The sequence below is a fragment of the Lontra canadensis genome, unplaced genomic scaffold (genome assembly GCF_010015895.1).
Source record: "Lontra canadensis isolate GAN:19392208 unplaced genomic scaffold, GSC_riverotter_1.0 scaffold22, whole genome shotgun sequence".
Classification (NCBI taxonomy): Eukaryota; Metazoa; Chordata; class Mammalia; order Carnivora; family Mustelidae; genus Lontra; species Lontra canadensis.
The window spans coordinates 20819152-20841361 of NW_022631016.1; the positions used below are offsets into that span (position 1 = coordinate 20819152).

Consider the following 22210-nt stretch of genomic DNA (forward strand, 5'->3'; position numbering starts at 1 on the left):
AAAAATGTTTTTTTGTAGACATAAAAAACCACAAAACATAGCTGAAAAAAATCCTTCTATAAGCAGAGAAAATATATTCTTTTGGGTTAATTAAGTATCATTAGGATGGCATCAATTCTGTGTACATTACTCTACACACTTAACTCAAATCAAAATTCTGTAGCAGTTGATATATGAAAATAAAAAGGACCTAGAATTACCAAACTTAGAAAAGAAAAAAAAAGTTAAATGACAAATAATATTTAATTTCAAGACTTTTTAAAAAGGTACAGAAAACTGTGATTTTGCAAACATATATAAATACATAATTGGAAGAAGAGAGAGTCCAGACTTAGACCCATATATACATGTGCAATTGAATTTTAACAATGGTGGGAAGGCTATTCAGTGACAAGAATAGTTTTTGCAACTCATGCTAGATGCTAGAAACGTTGGGGATCCATATACTAAAAAGCAAAAGAACTTTGATCCATACCTCATGTAATAGAAAATTAAAATAAATCATAGATGTAAATATAATACTGAAAACAGTAATCTTCCAGAAGAAAACATGGAATAAGAATTCTGGAATCAGGCAGATGTTTTGTATATAAGGCACTAAAAGCTCAATCCATAAATTAAAATTTAATAAATTAGATTTTGTCAAAATTTAGAGTTTTGAAAGTTTATGGGAATGTAAATACAGGGCACTAACTGAGAGAAAATATTTGTAAATCACATATCTGATAAAGGACTTGTATCCATTGTGTGAAGTGGGTGCGTGTGTAGATATGTGTGTGTATGTATCCCCAAATCGATAATAAAGAAGTAACAGTAAAATCTAAGCAAGTAGTGAATAAATACTTCATCAGAGAACACGTATGAGTGGCACATTAAGCACACAGAAAATGTTCAACATCATTGGTCACATAGCCAATAAGACACTATTATACACCTATTAGAATGGCTGCGATTAAAAAGGCTTACTTTTTATGGTCCAGTCATAACTCTAATAGGTATTTACTCAAGAAAAGTGAAAAACATGTAACTATGCAAATTCTTACGCACAAATGTTTGTATATATACTAAAATACAAATGTGTATAAAGGTATTACAATATCCAAGTATTTCAAACAACTCAAAACTGATCAGTGATCAGATAAGCAAATTGTGGCATCTCTGAACAACGGAATACTTTTCAGCAATTGGAGGGATAAACTATTAATGCACATAACAACATGGAAAAATCTCAATAGAGTTATGTAAGTAAAACAAGTTCGACAACAGAGAATACTTTATGATTGTGTTTGTACAAATTCAAGAAAACCCAATCTAATCTAATCTAATCTAATCTATATTGACAGAAACCTGATCAGTGTTTGCCTGGGGGCTGGAGGATGGGTTTTAGGAAGTTTGGGAGGGAGGTATTAAAAAGTACTTGAACAAACTTGGGGGGTAAGATATATGTTCATTATCTTGATTTCGCTGATGTTTTAGTGGGCATATGAATATACAAAAGTTGATCAAATCATACAAATTAAAGTGCAATTTATTGTTAGTAATACCTCAATACATGTGTTTAAAAAGAATAAAAAGGCTGTAGTTTTCTAAGTTAACATGTCTATAGTTGGAGCTTATGAAATTCCCTATTGTGGGCAATGGGAAAAATGAAAGGAAACTAGACCAAATTCTGAGGGACAAAAACCATGTTTTGCCCTTTGCATAATTTTGTTCCCGAGGGATCTGCCTTGTATAACTGAAGTCGGTTCAATTAGTCTACAAATGAGGAACATTATATTAATTATCTCTAATTAGTAAACAGGTCATTAAGAAAGAAGGGTATGTCTGCCAAAGAGCTGGCTATGCATTCGGATCAACAATAGTTTGAATCCTCAGTCTGTTTCTGTACTGTGTGTCCTTTAACTCTTTGCATCTCAATTTATTCTTGTATAAAATTTGGGTGATAACAATTATACCTGCCTAATAAAGTTATGGTGAGGCTTAACTGAGCTAATAAATAATAAATCTCTTTAGACTCTCTAGCTTATAGTAACTGCTCAATAAATGGTAACAGTAATTTTACAGAGGAAGGGATGGGCAAAATGTTTGATGGTCTGGTATCATGAATTTAATGCCACAGTTGGATATACCTACCCATATTCACCCACCCAGCCTATCCATTTATAACTATATTTGCATTCCCTTTAAGAACCGCACGTAGTAATCACTTAAGATTGCGGAATATTTGAAAGTTTTGAAAAGGTTAATACAATTTTAAACTTGGGGAAAGTATTACACCATACTTCATAATACCATATTAATTTTAATGTTTGCAATTCTCAAATATCATTTTTTCTTTACTAATTCTCTGTTATTATTAGAATATAATTGACATACTATTTTTTCCCAAAATTTTAATAAATGGTATGCTGAGTAACTGTTTTTAAAGGAGACACCAGTATTGCACTGTATGTTAACTGACTAGAATTTAAATAAAAAGTTAAAAAAAACATAGTGTATAAACAAAAAAGATTTTTCAACATTTTCAGATTACCTCTTCATAACATTTCTAGAACAATGTTCTTCTGATTTATTTGTTTAGATCACTTATTATTGGACAACAATTTCTCCAAGAAAGACAATGAGATAAGAATCACAGTAGCTAAAGGATTAAAGTCATGGACTCTGGAGCCAGATGGCCTGATTCTCAAACCCAGCTTTGCCACCCACTAATTGTTTGGCAGGTTATTTAAATGCTTAGTACCTTAATCTTATTACCTGCAGACAGGTATAATAATCGGATCTACCTTGTAAAGTGATGAGTCAAATGCAATAAAATCACTTAGAAGGCAGTCCAGCCAAGAGTTGGTGCTATAGAAGTGTTTAGACTTGTTACTGTACTTGATCATACATAGTACACCATCATTTTTTTTTCCACATGCTTATAAAGAGTGAAAAGATGATTATTTCTTTGCAGACTTAAAGTTTTACAAAATACTTACTTTATTAAATTGTTCATGGCATCTGGGTCATACGCTGTAACCTGTCCAATAATGCTGCCCTCCTTCACATCTTCATCTACTTCTATCAAGTAGAAAAGTTTACTGAACACAGGAGGCTCATCTACATCTTGCACAGCTATTTTGACCACGGCTGTGTCTTTGAAGGGTCCCAGGTGTAGGAATCGGGGATCAGGGTGAGTGTTACTTGCATCCACTCTTAAAGTGTACAGCATTTTGTTTTCAAAATCTAAATTCTGATGTTAAATAAGAAAAATTAGTATGATATAGCAGACATGACAATGGAAGACAATATTAAAATGTAATAACCGGCTCTGTTAATGGTACCAGTAACTGTGGTTAAAAAACTTCCCCAATTATTGCTTTTTACATATATCAAATAAATCAGTAATTTTTTGTTTTGTCTTACACTTATTCACAGAGGGTGAACATAATGGTATGTACATTAAGATCAATTCCCACTTGGTAATGCACTTCACATTTTGATGGTCACAGGCAAAATGTATTATCTAATGGACAAATTGATTATTGATTATTATTATCAAAGTGATACAAAGTTAAAATCAGACAAAATATAGAAAAAAAGTAGAGATTCAGCAAACTATTCATATAAATTGCTTCCTTAGTTCCAACATATCTAAAACTGTTATTTTAGAAAGAAAACCATATTTCATTAATCTGAACACTATGGAAAGCAAGATATGAATGAAAACAGAAAAATCAAGAAATCAGAATTTAATCCACATTTCTCAGGATTATAGTATGTAAAGTTTCATAATATTCTCTCACACTGCATCCAACATAAAAAACATGCAGCATCTTCAGTTTTCATCAACTTAAAGAGGCTAATTTAAATATTTTGAAAAGTACATGAAGTAAAGTTATGGCTGTATGCCTATCTTTTGAGGCTATCTAATCCTAGTTTGATCATCTACTATAAGCAGTTAAGGTTTTGTATCACTTTTTAAGTGTCAGTGATGAAGTTGGTTTACTTATTTGATATGAAACTACAAACATACCCACTTCTATAAAAACTGGACAGTGTGTAAAGGATGGGAAAAATAAATCCTAGGCTTTTCTTCCCTTAACTGAAAAGCAAAAATAAACTGTAAGCACTCAATGAAAAAATGAAGACAGTGTAAAGAAACCTGTTTGACAGTTATAATCCCTTCCTGTGTATCCTTGTCAGTGATGACATCAAACATGTCTGCTCCATCTCCTTCAGCAATGCTGTATTCCATCTCAGCATTTTCCCCCACATCAGGGTCATTGGCTTTTATCCTTCCAAGATGGGTTCCAAGAGGTACAGACTCGGGAGAATTAAATTGATACGTACCTGAAAATTAAATCAGAGATGTTTTGACATTTCGTCTTTAGATAACAAAAGTCTTCTTTCCTCTGCCTTTTTTACTTCAGTAAATTAACTTTAAATTGGGAAAGGTTTTCATCGTATTGAATTGGAATTGTAAACTGTCAAAAATTATAGGTTTATTAAGTTGGAAAAATAATTCATAAAGTCAGAACACTGTCATTTTGTAAATGAGAAATATAAGTTCAGGATTAAGTGAATGTTCCAAGGTTATTTAAAAAGTAGATGGTAGACATGTTATTAGAATCCAGAACTTTTGCTCAAGAGGGCTAGAAAACTGACCATTTACTACATATCTAGAGCCTTCAATATTATCATTATACATATTTTACCTGTATTTTTCTTTAAATTACTTCAAAAACATGGACTTATTCTTCTATCCTAAGTCAGGGATAGAAAGTTAAATCCATACACAGGAATTTTCCTTCCTTCCTGTCTTCCTTTTTCCCTCCCTCCATCCCTTCCTTCCTTTTTTGATTCTTAACACCTTTAAGTGGTATATGAATGTTTCTATTTCCTACAGTTTTCAGCCAGTCATTATATTGCATTGTGCTGTCCTTGAAAGCATTTAGTTTGTGACTTTTTATTCAAAGACAATGACAAAAAGTTACAAAAAGAGTTAACGAAAGTTAGAATTGTTTTTAAACATTTTTTTAAAATTTCTTTTCAGCGTAACAGAATTCATTGTTTATGCACCACACCCAGTGCTCCATGCAATACGTGCCCTCCATAATACCCACCATGTTTTTAAACATTTAATATGTGCTGAACTCTGTATAAGGAAAGGCTCTCTATATTAATTTATTTAATTCTAACACTAGTCCTCATAAGACCAAGGTAGCAGGTACATGATCTTCAAGGATAGGGCTCAAGGAAATCATCCTATGAAATTGAGAAACACAGGATTAATAACTAAGTCTCTCTGACTTCAAAGTCTATATTCTTCCCAATTTTCTTGGTGATAAAGAAGGACTTCCAAATCTAACTGCCTGCATTGGAATTCTTATTACTGGGCAAGTTCAATTCTCTAACCCTTGATTTCTATAAGAATAGGGTGATAGTGACAGGAATTAGCTCACAGGGTTATTTTTTGTTTGTTTGTTTGTTTTTTAAATGAGAATTAAATGAAATTATGTCCTTAATATGTTTAGTCCATGGCTAGTTCTTAAATGTTTTTATTATTACTATAATATTTCTACACCTTTTGCTAAGATATAATAGATTATGGAATTATAGAGTAGCAAACCATTTGAGAATTCAAGTCATACTCTTTCAGATTATATTTAAGGAAACTGAATGCAAAGTGTAGATTTATGATAATTAAGCTTATTATTTATGTTCTTAGCAAACTTTTTGAAAACATTTATTGGATGTGTATGTCAAACATCCAAAGTTGAATCATCAAATGTTTTAAATTTCGCTAGTTTGGAAAATACTCTCACGTATTGGATTTAGTGTCATAAATTTAAATTTGAGACCCTTTCATTGAACATTTCAAAAATGGGGCCCTTTATATTTTTATTCACTGCAAAAAGGAAACATTCCCAGCAAAGGATTAGAATCTGTTTTTATGGGAACTCATGGCATGGAAAGCATCTATGGTTTAACATACATGCCTAAAATGGTGATGACTAAAGGGGTATTGACTAATTTAATCTTTATAAATATGTAACAGATATTAGCAAACTTTAACATGTCTTGATGACATCAGAACTAAGATATGCCATAATTCGATGAGCCATTTAGAAAAACAAATCCTGCCAATTAAACCCAAATTGCCTTGATTTCAGAGACTTAAAAACATCGAGTGTGTGTTTTGGAATCAACTGTATGTAATAAAAAATAAATAAGTAAATAAATAAATAAGAGTGTATTATTCTTATATACAGACAAGATAACCGAGGTAAGACAAGTGACAGACATGAATTTGAAACCAGGCAGTCAGAATTGAGAGTCCACACTGTGAACCATAAAAGATATAAGAAAAAGATTGGATGATCATAGTGAATATTGGGAAATCAATTTTTGGAAATTGTGATATTTTGTCAGGGGGACTGGTTGTGGATTTGCCTTTCTTCATAAACTGATAGTGAAAATACTCGTACAAATATTAGCCTCTGTTCATAGTGTGTTGGAGTAGGCTTCCAACATGGGATAAATAAAACCTTCCTTACTCTGGGGAAATCGAGGAGGATTGTTGTTGACATCCGTCAGAGTGATGTTTACTGTGGTGGTTCCAGAAAGGCCTCCCATCTGGCCGCCCATGTCTTTGGCTTGTATAACCACTTGGTACTGCTCTTTATTTTCTCTGCTCATGTCTGGTAGTGCAGTTTTTATTATGCCTTTTAGAGAAAGTAGACAAATATTTTACAATTCAATAATTGAGTTTTAAGATTAACCTATGCAAGATCTATTTTACAGAAGTTCGTCATAACAAACATAAAAAGTTGGTATACCTAAATGTATGAAATCCATAAATATTAAATTGTAATTGACAGAACAGAAAGAAATCTTCCACTGGCTGTTGTACAGGGAATGAGTTTGCTAAATCAATTTAATTATCTTTTTGATTAAGAAAATTAACTTCATCCAGAAATCTTCAGATTAATAAGAGTGCTTGATTTTGATGATCGTCACATTCCTTGGGTTTTGAGTATTTCCTATGACACGCAAAGTGCTAAATCTCTGAAGTTTTGTATTTGGTGTCATGAATTTAAATTCGGTAAGTAATAGTCTCAAAAGCTAACAGTTCAAATAATCTACATAAATAATATGAAATTTGCTTTTATTTCCATGGAATACCTGTAGGGAATAAATGAAAGCATGATGCTGAATCAATAGCTTTTAAAATACAGAAAAATCTATAATTGTGCATCCAGATGTATTATAACGTGAGAAAGAGACCAAGTCTTAAAGGTTATTACCTGATTCTGGGTCCACTGAGAAATATGGCTGTCCTTGCAATATGCTGTAGACCACTTTGGCACTGTTCCCATAGTTGGCATCATCTGCATCTGTCGCCGTCACTTGTATAACTGATGTACCTACAAGAATCCCAACCCAAACACAGACACCTAAATACTTCCAACTTTGAAAACCATCTTTCTGAAAAATTACTGCTAGTCGTGTGGTGTGTTAGAGACAATGATATATATTTAAACAAATTTTTTTAAGGGATGCTGCCTCAAAAAACCCACACTTTTCTTTTTCATTCCTTTTTTAAAATTTCAATATCCCTTAATTTTATGGTTTGAGCTATCTGAAAAAAAATCAGCAAACTATTTTATCATAAAAATGAACATAATGAAACAAATGCCCTGCACTTTTAGTTGATCAAAAATACTGTAAGGAAACATTTTTCACTGAATACAATGCACATGCAATTTTCAATTAATGCAGTTACTGCTAACTGAAAATGTGTATTCAAAGATAAAACCAGCATTGTAACACTCAGGCTGCTTTTTGCTCTGGTAAGTTAACTGTATATTGTAAATAGAATAAAAAAATAGAGGGGCCTTTTTAAATAAAAAAACAAACTGACATAAAATTGACCTGTAATTTTTGTGTTTAAGATATAAATGATTATTAAGCATCTGTGTCTCCCTATAAAATGTAGTTACCAAAGTCATATATGTTTGTATTTATTGGTATGCTACCTATTACTTGCTGCGCATAATGAAATTAGTAGATACTTCCCCTCAAAATTAAGAAAGTATACAGGTCTGTCACATACAAGACTGTAATTTAATACTAATATCTGTTTAATTTTATTTTATAAAACTTAAACCATTCTCTTTTTACTTTATCATAAATTGTCTTTAAAAGATAAAAGGATTTTTTAGGTGCTAGGTTCAGGAGCTTAAAGTAATGGGCTTTTCTAATATTTCCCTAATCACTATAAAGATTCAAAGTATGATTGTAAAACTACTATTAACTAAAGCCTACTATGTATCCCCTGGGCAAAATGAGTTTATATGACATTTTCTAGTATACTACATGTAAGTTTTCCAAAGTTTGACTCGGATTCTTACATAGATTTTAAAATTCCTTAGCACAGGGCAAGTTCCATCTTGGCTGTGTCTCCTACTTGAACATCTCATATGTTACACACTCAGAGCTTGTCTCTTTGACTTGTAGTGAATGTTTCTCAAAATTTGCATGTATATGCTTATGCAAAGCGTAAAAATTAAGTAATTGTACATTAAGATTAAACTAACACCTCATTTCCCATCAATGTATCTGAATACTAACACATGAATTTTGCAGCAGTCTTTTTATGGTTTTTTCAAAATTAATTAACAAGAGAACTTGAGCTCTTTCTCTTGAGGCCTTGAATTGATACTTGGTACATCCTGTGTGAGGACACACTGTGACTTACACGGTGGATCCTAGCTGTTCTCCTTTGTCATTTAGAAAACACCCCCTCCCATCTTATCCAGGCCAAAGCAGAAGTAATAAAGTGATCTCCACCTCCCCGCAATAACATTAAGAAGTTAAACTAAAGTGGTTTTCTGATTTATATTGAATTTTTTACATAAACCTATGTGAACATATGTTCGTTAGAATAAGAATTGTTTTCATAGTTGAGGATTATTTGAAATATGAATTATTCAGTGTAATCAATATGCTAAATGCAGGTGGTTAATTCATCAATTTCATGACATGTATTTGCTACCAGTTTCATTTTTCTTTTACTGTGGATGTCACTTCATAGTGAAAACAGGTAAAAATACTCCTCTATATCTTTTGACACTTTTAATAGTATGTTTTGTTGTTAAATTTGTTTTCTGTTGTTTGCTTTTATTGTGGGTATGTGATCTTAGAACATATCCAAAAATACTTGACCTAAAAAAGACAAAAAATTTAATCTAAAGAATAAAAATCAATCTTGGAATGTGACTAAAATGTTATAAACACTCATATAGTACTAGTACTGTCCCTTCCCTTAGAATCATGGTAATGATTAGGAATGCTGTTAAACACTGATGAACACTGACAGCATATTATTGTGATATTTCTAATGGTAGAATAAGAAAATAGGAATACCTAGTGTGTTGGACTTTAGGGAATAGATACTGTATTTATTTCATAGGTTGTATTTTTTTCATAAACTTATTGCACAGTTAATACTATTTAGTAATAAAATTAGAAAGTAGTTTCTATTTCTATATATATATAAAATGCATAGATTTTATAATTGTGTTTATTATAAAGATGGATTAAAAGATTGTGATTTTTATATCCCTCTGAATTTTCTGAAATACTTATAATTTTCATTTATTCTCAATAATTTAAAATTAGTGTTTCACTTTTACATTGAACAAAGATTTAAAAAATAACTTAGAGTGAAGCCTGAATGACAAATTTATTGTATTTGTTATTTGTAGGTTTGTCCTGTGTGTAAACTCCTCAAAGGCAGGGCCCATGTCTATTTTATTCAACATTTTATCTTTGAAGCCCAGCACAGTTTCTAGCAGAGAGTCATTATAAGAATGAACATTTACAGAACACTTAAGGTAGGCTAGGCAAAATATTCAGCCCTTAATTTACATGATTACTTTATTCTCAGGAGATGCATGAGATGAAGGCCTTGAGACATAGAGAGGTTGCTGCTCATGGCCACACATCTAGAAGGTGATAAGGGATAGAAGGTGATAGAAAAGGTGATAGAGATCAACCTAGACAGTCTGAGGAAAGAAGCAGTATTCTAACTACTTCACTAAAGGGCTTGTCTGGCATTTGGCTATGATTAGATACATTCTTGAATCCACAGGCAATGAACGCTTAGTGGCTTGGATTAAGTCATAAGGGATTCATTGGTGAGTTCTATGTGTGATTTGAGAAAATTTACAGAGGGATTTCTTGTTGAGGAGATGGTGTGAAGGGGAACTGGGTAAGTTTTTGAAAGACTGGTTTTGGGAAACACCCAGTCTATGAGAAAGTATGCATCAAACCCCGCAAATTTACACAGTAGGACATTGCCTAGATGAAAATGAATGCATGCAGATATGGAAGGGTGATAGATAATCTTTAATCGAAGTATGATGACCACAAAAAATAAAAAGAATATCTATGGGATCTGCCATAAATATTTGATATTTAAATATATTTAAATATAAATATTTAAATCAGTGTATCTCATTTTTCTTCATTATATATCCTTATATATTGTCCAGTTTATGTGTTCTGATGAGAAAATGCTAATGCATTTCAGATTTCAACAATTGGAATCATTTGATTTTAACTTTTGAAAAGGAGAGAAGCATGTGATTCTGAGAAACACAATGGAATATGGCATGTGGTTTTGACAGAACCAGAGGTAGAGGGATAAATAAACAAGGAGAGGAGTTGGTGAGACAGGAACAAAAAGGACACAATTAGGAAAAAAATAAACAGGGAAGGGGACGATATGGAGGAGAATATTGGAGGATATCAAGAAGCATTCTTTATTATTTGATTATGTATGGGCTTTAACTCTTAGTATATGGGTTACACACAGCTTGAAAAAGTTCTCAAGTATCACCATTTAGTTTTTTGTATAGGTAAAAACGAGACAATTACATCTACAAAATTATACTGAGTTAATATTAATTTTCCTTTAAACAGAGTTATATGCAAAAATATAATTTAAAAGATATATGTTTTTTAATTTTATTTTTTCAGTGTTCCAAAATTCATTCTTTATGTACCATACCCAGTACTCCATGTAGTATGTGACCTCCTTAATAGCCACCACCAGGCTCACCCAACCTTCCACCCCCTCTCCTCTAAAACCCTCAGTTTGTTTCTCAGAGTTCACAGAGTCTCATGGTTCGTTTCCCCCTCTGATAAAATATATATATTATATATATATATACATAAAATATGTATTGTTTATATACATAAATATATATAATATGAATATATATTTTATTTATATGTATAATTAATAGACTTTTTATTTAGATATTTTATACATTAATAGATCTAAAATCTTTTTTTTTTAAAGATTTTATTTATTTATTTGACAGACAGATCACAAGTAGGCAGAGAGGCAGGCGGGGTCGGGGGGAAGCAGACTCCCTGCTGAGCAGGGAGCAGTGGCTCCTCACTGAGCCACCCAGCCACCCCAATAGATCTAAAATCTTAAAGTAAAATGCAGTCACTCCCCTTTCTGTTTCAGGATTTAACTTTATTGATAAGGGCATTTGAATTAAAAGAATAAAATAAGAAAAAAATGCTGTGGGGTAACTAACTGGGTGATGGACATTAAGGAGCGCATATGATGTTATGACTACTGGGCATTTTACGCAGCTAATGAATCAATGAATACTATACCAAAAACTAATGACGTATCATATGTTGGCTAATTGAATTTTTTTTTAAGATTTTATTTATTTACTTATTTGACAGACAGAGATCACAAGTAGGTAGAGAGACAGGCAGTTAGAGAGCGGGGAGCAGGCTTCCTGCTGAGCAGAGAGCCTGTTGTGGGGCTGGATCCCAGGACCCTGGGCTCATGACCTGAGCTGAAGGCAGAGGCTTTAACCCACTGAGCCACCCAGGCCCCTGGCTAACTGAATTTAAATTAAAAAAGAAAACTGCTTCTTTTGAGGAATTACTAAGAATATCATAAAATTAGAAGTTTTCCATAATAAGCACAAGTATTTTAGAGTGGGGAAAAATACTAAGGCATTAAAATTATCTAGTTTTCCCTGCTTTTTATTAACCTTTTTTTTCTCTTTTTATAACTAGTATAGTAATAAATTGTGTGTTTTGGGGCAAGTCAGTTTACCTCTTTTGAGCTGATTTTTACTTATTTATTAGAAGAGGGGTAATATGGTATCTTTTGTGCGTGTGTATGTGTGTGTGTATTTGTGTATAATATATGCATTGATATTTAAAAATAATCACACATATGAAGTCTGTCTGTGGGCCAAACAGGAAGAAATTAATGCAGTGATGCCAATCTTAGTAATAATAATAACTATCTTCCATAAATAGGATCAAGATTTACCTGTAGTTTTTATTTATTTATTATTATGATTTTATTTATTTATTTATTTGAGAGAGAGAGAATGACACTTAAGCCAACTCCCATCACAGGGCTCCAACCCAGGATCCTGAGATCATGACCTGAGCCAAAACCAAGGGTCAACACTTAACCACATGGGCCCCCCAGATACCCCAAGATTTACTGGTAGTTTTTAAATCTTCTTTTATTGATATGAAAAGCTGCAACCAGAGCAATATAGCTACCTTCTATATGTTTCTTCTTTTTTTCAGTTTTGTTGGAATTGTAGACACAGAAGAAGTGCCATCGACAAGGACCTCAATTCTCATTTTTAAGGCTTGCAATAACCAGAAATTGTACTGCCCACAATTTAAAGTTTATATAAATGAAATATAGATTGCCTTACAGGAAGGGCTTTTTGGAAAAGGTAATCTGCAGGCCTTCTTCCATGTATAAACTTATGTATTCTGTATATTATTATGGGTATTGAACAACTTAAGTCTTTTATTTTTAATAAAATATTCAAGTACTTATTCCAGTGCTACTCTTATTACATACTTGATAAATATTAATAAAGCAATGAAATAGAATATATCTGAATTAGGTAGATGATAGGAATACACAGAGTAGAGAGGTAATATTCCATTAAACAGCACAAAATAATATGGGGAAAATACAGGTTATTTGACTTTCAATATTAACAGTCTGATAAGTAAATATTCTGGTTTTTAAAATGAGGTAATTCTTTGAATTATTGAAAAATTTTTATCGAAAAATATTGAAAAAAATATTGAAAAATTATTGAAAAATTTAAAAGTTATTCAAATCTAAGTCAGTTATTATCAAAATGTATTATAGTTAAATACCTGTCATCAAAGTTCTACTTTTTATTCCTATAGGTATATAAAATCTATTTCCAGAAGGATGAATGAAAGCTTTTGTACTATTAAGTATCAAAATATCTGACAAAGTAGGCATGCTGGGTGGCTCAGTCGGTTAGGCATTCGACTCTTGGTTTTGGCTCAGATCATGGTCTCAGGATCATGAGATGGAGACCAATCCCTCAGTGCAGAATCTGCTTGGGATTCTTTCCCTTTTCTTCTCATTCCCCCTGTGTTCCTCCACCTGCTCACACTCTCTATCTCTCTTCCTCTCAATCTCTCTCCCTCTCAAATAAATAAATAAATAAAATCTTTAAAAAAATATCTGGGAAAATAACATACAAACAGAATAAAAAATAATGTTTTATAAAAGTTAAAGTGTCTTAACCAGGAAACCAAACTACTTTAGAATGCTCATCAATAGGAAGTTGAAATAGAGAGTATAAATTTAGATGTATCCTCATCTGAAAATATAAGCCATTAAGAGATCATGATACATACCTACCTCAGCCCACTGGTCGACCTATATGAACCTATCCAGTACTTTCCATGGAACTATACCAGGCTAGCAGATATTTTAAAATGTTAAAGAAAACACAACCACTCATATTTCATCCTAGGCTTTCTGATTTCATAGGATTCCTGTCTAATCTGATAACTCCCTTTCATATTATTAGAATGAATATCTGAAAAGGCAATTGAACTGCACTTTTCTCAGATAGATGAGATTTCAATTGCATTGAGAGGAAATAACTTCTTTACAAACCCCTGGTTCTTCTGGCTAGATGACACACATAGTTAAGAAATAATTTTGTATCATTAACTCAGTAAAAGTAGATATAAGTTTGGTTTTCCTCATAAAGAAACCATTTTAGACTGAAACATGATTAATTATAATAATTTCAAAGTTAATCACTAAAAACTAATTTTGAAATAATATTCAACTAAACTATCACATTTTGAAAATTGGTTGTATAATTTGGATATTATAGTAAGTTTATATCACTTCTTTTTTAACATGTTATGACTTAATTCTTATCTCATTAACAAATCTAAACTTACACATGCAGATAAAAATTGCATAATAAATAATATTTAAAATTATGAGGACCCTTTAAAAATGAAATAATTTTTTCAGTTTGCATAATAAAATATTATTCAGTAGTGGAACTCAGCTAAAATAACATTAAAAGACTTGGCATATTGTTATTATGCTACTAGGTTATTTGATCTTAATTCAGTTACTTAATCTTTCAGAATCCTGAGTTCCTAATTAACAGAATGGGGATTTAAAGTTCTATTTCCCATGCCTTCCACATGAAGTTCTTTCAGTGATCAAATGAGATGATCAAAAGAAATTTGTCAAATGCAAGGTTAGTTGTTATGCAAAATAATGCAAGCAAAACTGCCCAAAACTGTCCAAAACTGCTGACACTATTTGATATCCCTTTTTTATTTCAGGCGAAAATACATTCAGCTTGACTGCCATTTGAATGGCAGTTGAATAAAGGTAAAGATGTTGCTTGAAATGCAATGGAATAACTGTCCTCAGTCATCATATTTTAGATCATATTTTTAGATAGCATTTTAGGTATAAGTCACAACATTGCAGGGATTATTAAAATATTTAAAATTGAAAATAATTAGAAGTGAGATAGTTTCAATAGTAGTCTTCAGATATATATAATTTTTTTTCAATCAACATGTTTATTGAGTACCTCAGTTATACATAATTCTTATCTTGGAAGGGGCTACATACATTAACCGTATGTCCGTAATAATCACCTTAGCAAACAAACAAAGACGTTAAGTGGAATAACATATACCTACCGACTCCAGACATTTCAGGAACACTGGCAATGTATAAGTCTTTTGTGAATTTTGGTTCGTTGTCATTGATATCATGGATCTTAATAATAAATTCAGATTCAGGTTCCACCTGCCGCCCAGTCTTTCTGTCTATAGCCTTGGCACGAAGAATGTATAGGGATTTTTCTTCTCTGTCTAGTTTCTTTGCAGCATGAATATCTCCTGTATTTTCATCTATAACGAATAGACTGCCAGCCCCATCTCCTGTTAATATGTATTTTAAATTTCCATCTCCTTTATCTTGGTCAGTGTGAAGCTTCAGAGAGGCAGAAAAGAAAAGTTCTATAAATATATGCATTGTTATTACAGAAAAAAAATAATTTTGGCACATATCAATGGATCGCCATAATATCATGGAAACAATGATTACAATGGTTATCTTAAGTTTCAGTGTGAGAATACTAAACATTTCAGTTTTATCACTCTCAAAAATTTTAAATAACTATATTTATACATCATAAGGGGCTAAATTTAAAGTAAGATAAAAATGAATATATCTTTTGAAACAAAGTTTTGAATGGTTCAAAGATGTACATAAACAAGAAAAAAAGATCCATAAATCTAGAACTGGGGTAGATATACTCCTGATTACATTTAACATCATTCAACTCAAAGAGATGATGTGAGACATTTTGAACTTTTGTTGATGTTTAGAATACCACCATAATTGTAAACTGATTTTACCTCCCTTCAGTATGATATTGTTTGTAGAATCAGAGGCTCTGTCTTCAGAGACATCAGAGAGAGAATTTTAATTTTAATTTCGAAGATTCTTCTCTGTATGACTTCGGGAAAGTACACTTTTAAACATGATGTTCTCACATTTTTTGGAAGTTGACATATTTATAGGCATATTTAAAATCCAATTGATACCAAAAAAAAAAAAACAGGGCTTTTCCACTGGCCATATAAATATTTTTTTTCATAAATTATCTTTCTTCTTCTGATACATACCTATCTTAAAAAGAGGCTGTCCATTGAGTACTTAAAACAAACAAATAAATCATATATTCACAGAAATTTAGGAATTAGAAAAGATCTTAACTTTTTTTTCAAATCTAACACTATTCTGAAACTTGATTCTTAACTAGCCTATCCCTGTATGTTGTCTTTCATCATATACTCACAAATCCCATTACATCCACCTATTTCTTTGATGTCCCATTCCATCCTTGAATTCTTTGACTATTTAGTGTTTTTCATAGTAGCCAAAATAACAAACTTGTGATTCATATTTTATTCCTCTTTACTTTTAATCCCAATGTTAAAATAATCAAATGCAGTCTTTTCTTCTCTGAAATCTCTTTCCCACTCATCTGTATGTTTCCATCTCTATGGCTGTCACCTGGTTTTGTCTTCCATGATGTCTTATCTGGACCACTGTAGTAATCTCCTAATGGACGTCTTCCTCCCCAGTTGCTCTACTCCAGACAATTTTCCATTCTAAAGAAGGTGATTTTTTACATTAAAAGTCTGGTCATGTTACCTCTTAACGTAAAATTCTTCAATAAGTTACGGTGCAACAGAAACATGAATCTAAAGTCTTACAAACCTGGGTTAGTCTCATGCAAATTTTTGTGTTATATTGGGCACACTGTATATGTGTTTAATCTAAACTTATTCTATTAAAAGGACATAGTATTCTTTTAAAAATAATCTTCATTTTTATTATTGTTCTAGTTGTTTGGACTCTACCACCTATTTATACATCTTCCATAATTTCATCCTCGTCTCCAGAGGCATCTCTGCCACCTTTACCCACTTCATTATCATTCTGTACAGACCAATTGTATTATTTTGCCTTGTACTATCTTCTTCATTTTCAGAGGGCCTGTTTCAGCTTTCATACTTGATGTTTGCATATTTTCCTCTTACCCTTTAATACTCTTACCCTTCTCTGCTTTGTTTCCTATCTAAATATTTATCATAACTCACTTAAAATAGGCTTTGTACTATTACACAGCTGGCATATCTGTTCTATTGGCATATATCTATGCCAGTCATATCTACTGGCATATCTGTACTATTACAGAGTACATAAGTCTTTTGTGTACTTCTCTGATTCTCTAGATTAGAACAGATATGCCAGCTGTGTAATTACAAAGCACATTTCAGTGCCCTATCATGATACTCACACATTTGGTGAAATTATTTACCATGCCCACTAAACTGTAAAATATAAAAGAGAAAGATTGATATTTTTCTTTTAAATTATTAGGATTTCATTGAAGATGACATAAAAATGAAAGGGCATTCCATGCTCACAGATTGAAAGAAAAAATATTGTTAAAATGTCTATACTATCCAAAGCAATCTATATACATTTAATGTAATCCCTATCAAAATACCACCAGCATTTTTCACAGAGCTTGAGCAAGCAATCCTAAACTTTTCATGGAACCACAAACAACTCCAATAGCTAAGGAAGCCTTGAAAAAGAAAAGCAAAACTGGAGAAATCACAATTTCAGATATTGAGTTATATTACAAAGCTGTAGTAATCAAAATAATATGGTACCAGCACAAAAATAGACACATATATCAATGGATCAGAATAGAAAACCCAGAAATGAACACACAACTGTATAGTCAATTAATCTTCAAATGAGAAGTCAAGAATACCCAATGGGAAAAAGACAGTCTTCAATAGATGGTGTTGAGAAAACTGGACAGCAACATGCAGAAGAATTTAACTGGACAGCATTCTACACCATACATAAAATAATTCATAATGGATGAAAGACCTAAAACCATAAAAATCCTAGAGGAAAACATAAGAAGTAACTTCTTTGACATTTCCTCTAGCAACTTCTTACTAGATGTGTCTCCCGAGGCAAGGCAAACAAAGACAAAAGTAAACTATTGTGACTTCATCAAACTAAAAAGCTTCTGTACAGTGAAGGAAATAATAAGTAAAACTACAAAGCAACCTTTGAAATAGGAGAAAAGATAATTGTAAATGGCATTTCTGTTAAAGGGTTAGTATCCAAAATGCATTAAGAACTTATAACTCAACACCCAAAGAACAAAAAATCCAATTTAAAAATAGGCAGATGACATGAATGGACATTTTTCCAAAGAAGACATACAGATGGCTAGCAGACACATGAAAAATGCTCCACATTGCTCATCAACAGGGAAATACAGATCAAAATTACAATGAGATATCACCTCACACCTGTCACAATGGGTAAAATCAACAACACAAGAAACAACAGGTGTTGGTGAGGCTGTGAAGAAATGGGAGCCCTCTTGTAATATAGGTGGGAATGCAAACTGGCACAGATACTCTGGAAAGCAGTATAGAGTTTCCTCAAAAAGTTAAAAATAGAACTATCCTATGATCCACCAATTGCACTATCAGGTATTTACCCAAAGAATACAAAAATACTGACTTATAGGGATACATGCACCCTGATGTTTAGAGGAAGATTATCTGCAATAACGAAATTATAGGGAGAGCCCAAATGTCCATAGACTGCTAAATGGATAAAGAAGATGTGGGTGTGTGTGTACCATATGATTTCATTCACATGTGGAATTTAATGAATAAAATAAAAGAACATGGAGGGGGAAAGAAAGGAAAGCCAAGATACAGATGCTTAAACTATAAAGAACTAACTAATGGTTACCAAAGGGGAGGTGGATGAGGGGAGGGGTAAAATGGGGATTAAGGAGGGCAATTGTTGTGATGAACATCTGGTATTTTATGAAAGTACTGGGTCACTAAATTCTAAAACTGAGACTAATATTACACTACAAGTTAACTAAACTGCAATTTAAATTGAGAAAAATGTTGGGGTGCCTGGGTGGCTCGGTGGGTTAAAGCCTCTGCTTTCAGCTCAGGTCATGATCTCAGAGTCCTGGGATCAAGCCCCACATTGGGCTCTCTGCTCAGCAGGGAGCCTGCTTTCTCCTCTCACTCTGCCTCCTTCTCTGTGATCTCTGTCAAATAAATAAGTAAAATTTTAAAAAACAAAACAAAATAAAATGTGTGATTTTATGTAACATGATTCTTTTAAAATGGCATTTAAATTAGTATATATAAAATATCATAGCAGGAATTAGAACAGGTAGGAATAAGACATAAATCTAAATTATAATCATTTTAATGTATGAATGACTAAAATAATATAATTTTGTTGCAAGTATTTTAATTAAAATTCAAAACATACTTATCCTGAAAATCTTGTAAAATTCAGTATTTTCAGATAATGTACTTAATCTGAAAACCTGTAACTAATTTAATTTCTCTCTGGAACCCATATTCAGTCCCAGCAGCACAATTTTCATATGGAATTTTCCTTGGAATATTTAAAATAAAATATAAAATCCTTCAGAGAAAAGTGTTGTGATTATGATTACCATGCTGGTGAAATATTTTTCCAGACTTCAAAATACTTTAAATGAAGAGAGAATGTTTGAAAAGTGAATGGTTTCCACAGGTATTTGAATGTAAGTAAGATAGAAAAATATATCTCCCACACCTACCACTCTTGCAGCCTATACATAACCTAAAAGAAGAAAGATCTCTTCCTGCTCCAGCAACAACACACTAACCACTACTTGCAGCCAATGAGAAACTGTCACAACCTCAAATTCTTGCTCTTCTCCAACAGACTTTGGTTTAAAACAACCTACCTCGATTTCCTCCTCAAACTTAATAAAAGCTGACTTTCCCTTTGTCTTCTCAGATTTGCCTATGGCTTGCCATAGTTTGCTTATCCTGAATTAGAGTTCCACTGCTAGTCCCAAATACATTAATTTTGGTAATAAAGTAACTGGCTATTTTTTTTAGGTTGACATACTATCATTATGTTAAATACGTAGAAAACTGATAAGGAAGTATACAGAAAAATTAAAAATAATTTTGATTCATGTGTATGTATGTAAAATTTCCATTGACATTTTTCTCAAGTTTTTTTTTTTTAAGTGTTTATTTATTTATTTGACAGACAGAGATCACAGGTAGGCAGAGAGGCAGGCAGAGAGAGAGGGGGGAAAGCAGGCTCCCTGCTGAGCAGAGAACCCTATGTGGGGCTCGATCCCAGGACTCTGAGATCATGACCTGAGCTGAAGGCAGAGGCTTTAACCCACTGAGCCACCCAGGCACCCCCAAATCACACATTTTAAAGCAGGACTTTATATGATTCCATTTTGAGAATGAAAATTCACAATACTTATTTTCTGATGCAGGTTAAGAAAAAAAAATACTATCTTAAAATACTGGGGTTTTTAGTCATGTACATTATTAATTTTAAGTTATACATTTAGAGTTGATAGAAATCAATAGTAAAATCTATTATACCATAGCCTAACTGTAAATAACCTCTTATACATGAACCTGAAACTCAACAATTTTATAGGATCAATGAAAACAAAATAAAGTAGTAATGGTATGAATATTGCTTATCTGTTATAGAACAAAAGCCACATAAAATTCCTAAAGAAATACGAGTACCCAAATATAGTTATTTTCTTTAGCTCTCAATGTACCAAGTAGTCCTCCCTCCCTGGAAGGAACTTACTTGCCTCTTCTAAACTTGAATGAAACCCTGATAACACAATATATCCTAGATAATGTTTTTGAAATGCTGTTATTTTCCAATAGTATCATTTTTGTACAGTATCAACAGCATCATGGTTGCAGGCTACCAAAACAGTTATTTGTTTTTAAGAAATTTGGAAAAAAAAAAAAGTGCACTCAAAATAAGCTAAAAATTTAAATTATGCCTGCAATGTTTTAAGACATATACACCCACGCTGAAAGGGTCCATAAAATAAACCTACCACTACTGGGAGAAATAAATTTGTGTGGGAATCCAGCATCGTTGAAGAGCTCTGTGATCATTCCTCTCTATTGGCCATAGCTTACCATGGGAAGCTATGCAGTCACTGAAATGGGACACCTAAATGTAGTGGGAGTAATTGGATCCCAGAGTGTCTGGGGCCAAGTGGCAGCACTCAGATGCCTGAAGGAAGGTAGAAGGATTACCATAAAGGATAGTAGAGTCAAAGCAGTGGTCAGAATAATCAGACTCACTCAGACATTGGCTAGTTGATCATGGTGTTCTTAGAATTGCAATAGATAGGAAGTCTACTAAATTCTCATGTGATCTGTAAAAGCAGAAGAGTTGAAGGTCAAGAAAACAAAAGACTAACTTGAACAGTAAAAACAGTGTCATGATGCCTTAGTCCGTCCCCAGACTTGAACCGGTTTACAGACCCATACCCTTTGAATGAAGGATATGCTGAAGTCCCCTTGAGGAATGTCCCCGGTACATGCCCAAACATTCATACTGTTAGTCTTTCGGTCTTTCTCCTGGCCTTCCCCAAATGGACCTATGTCTTTTACCAAACTAACTGTGCACTGGAAAAAAGGAAATAATCAGACATTTGGGGAATACTGGACAATAGCTCTGAATTCTCATTGATTCCAGGAGACTCAAAAAATCAGTGTGATCTGCCAACAAGAGTAGAGGTATGTGGAAGTCAGGTAATCGATGGAGTTTTATCTGAGGTGTGTCACATAGTAGACCCAGTGGGATCCTAAACCCATCCTGTAGTGAAAGATAAATTGTTACATCTGTCCCATCCCACAACCAGAAAGGGAGCACAATACCTTGTAGTCCTCTTTGGATTCTAGAGGTAACATATTCCTTCATTTGGGTATGTTATTTCTATCCATTTACTGCAACACCTGAAGAGCGGCTAGTTTTATGTGGGATCCAGAACTTGAAAAACCTCTGCAAGAGGTCTGGACTGCTGTGGGAGCTGTTCTACCACTTGGGCCATATAATCCAACAGATACAACTGTGCTTGAAGTGTCAGGGACAGATGGAGATGTTGCTTGGAGCCTTTGACAGGCTCCTGTAGGTGAACACTGGCCTTTAGGATTTTGGAGCAGAGACGTATCCTCTGGATATAATCTCCTTTTGAGAAGCAGCTCTTGGCCTGGTACTGGCCTTAGAAACTCAATATTTAACCATGGGCCACCAACTTACCATGCAGCCTATGCTACCACTCATGAACTGCATGTTCTCTGACCCAACAAGCCATTAGGTTGAGTGTGCACAGCAGCAACTCATCAAAACAGGTGC

At 32.9% G+C, this 22210-nt stretch overlaps 1 protein-coding gene across 2 annotated transcripts in view; it reads right to left on the reverse strand.

Annotated features, from left to right (window-relative positions):
* The window catches only part of CDH9 (cadherin 9), a 132864-nt gene that overhangs the window by 19624 nt on the left and 91030 nt on the right, over nt 1–22210 (reverse strand). For both annotated transcript variants that reach the window (XM_032861913.1, XM_032861914.1), the window contains 5 exons: nt 15073–15367; nt 7293–7412; nt 6543–6710; nt 4148–4335; nt 2982–3235 (listed from right to left, as the gene is read on the reverse strand). In XM_032861913.1, coding sequence (XP_032717804.1) covers nt 2982–3235; nt 4148–4335; nt 6543–6710; nt 7293–7412; nt 15073–15367 — 1025 coding nt within the window. The remainder of the gene's footprint in view (nt 1–2981; nt 3236–4147; nt 4336–6542; nt 6711–7292; nt 7413–15072; nt 15368–22210) is intronic.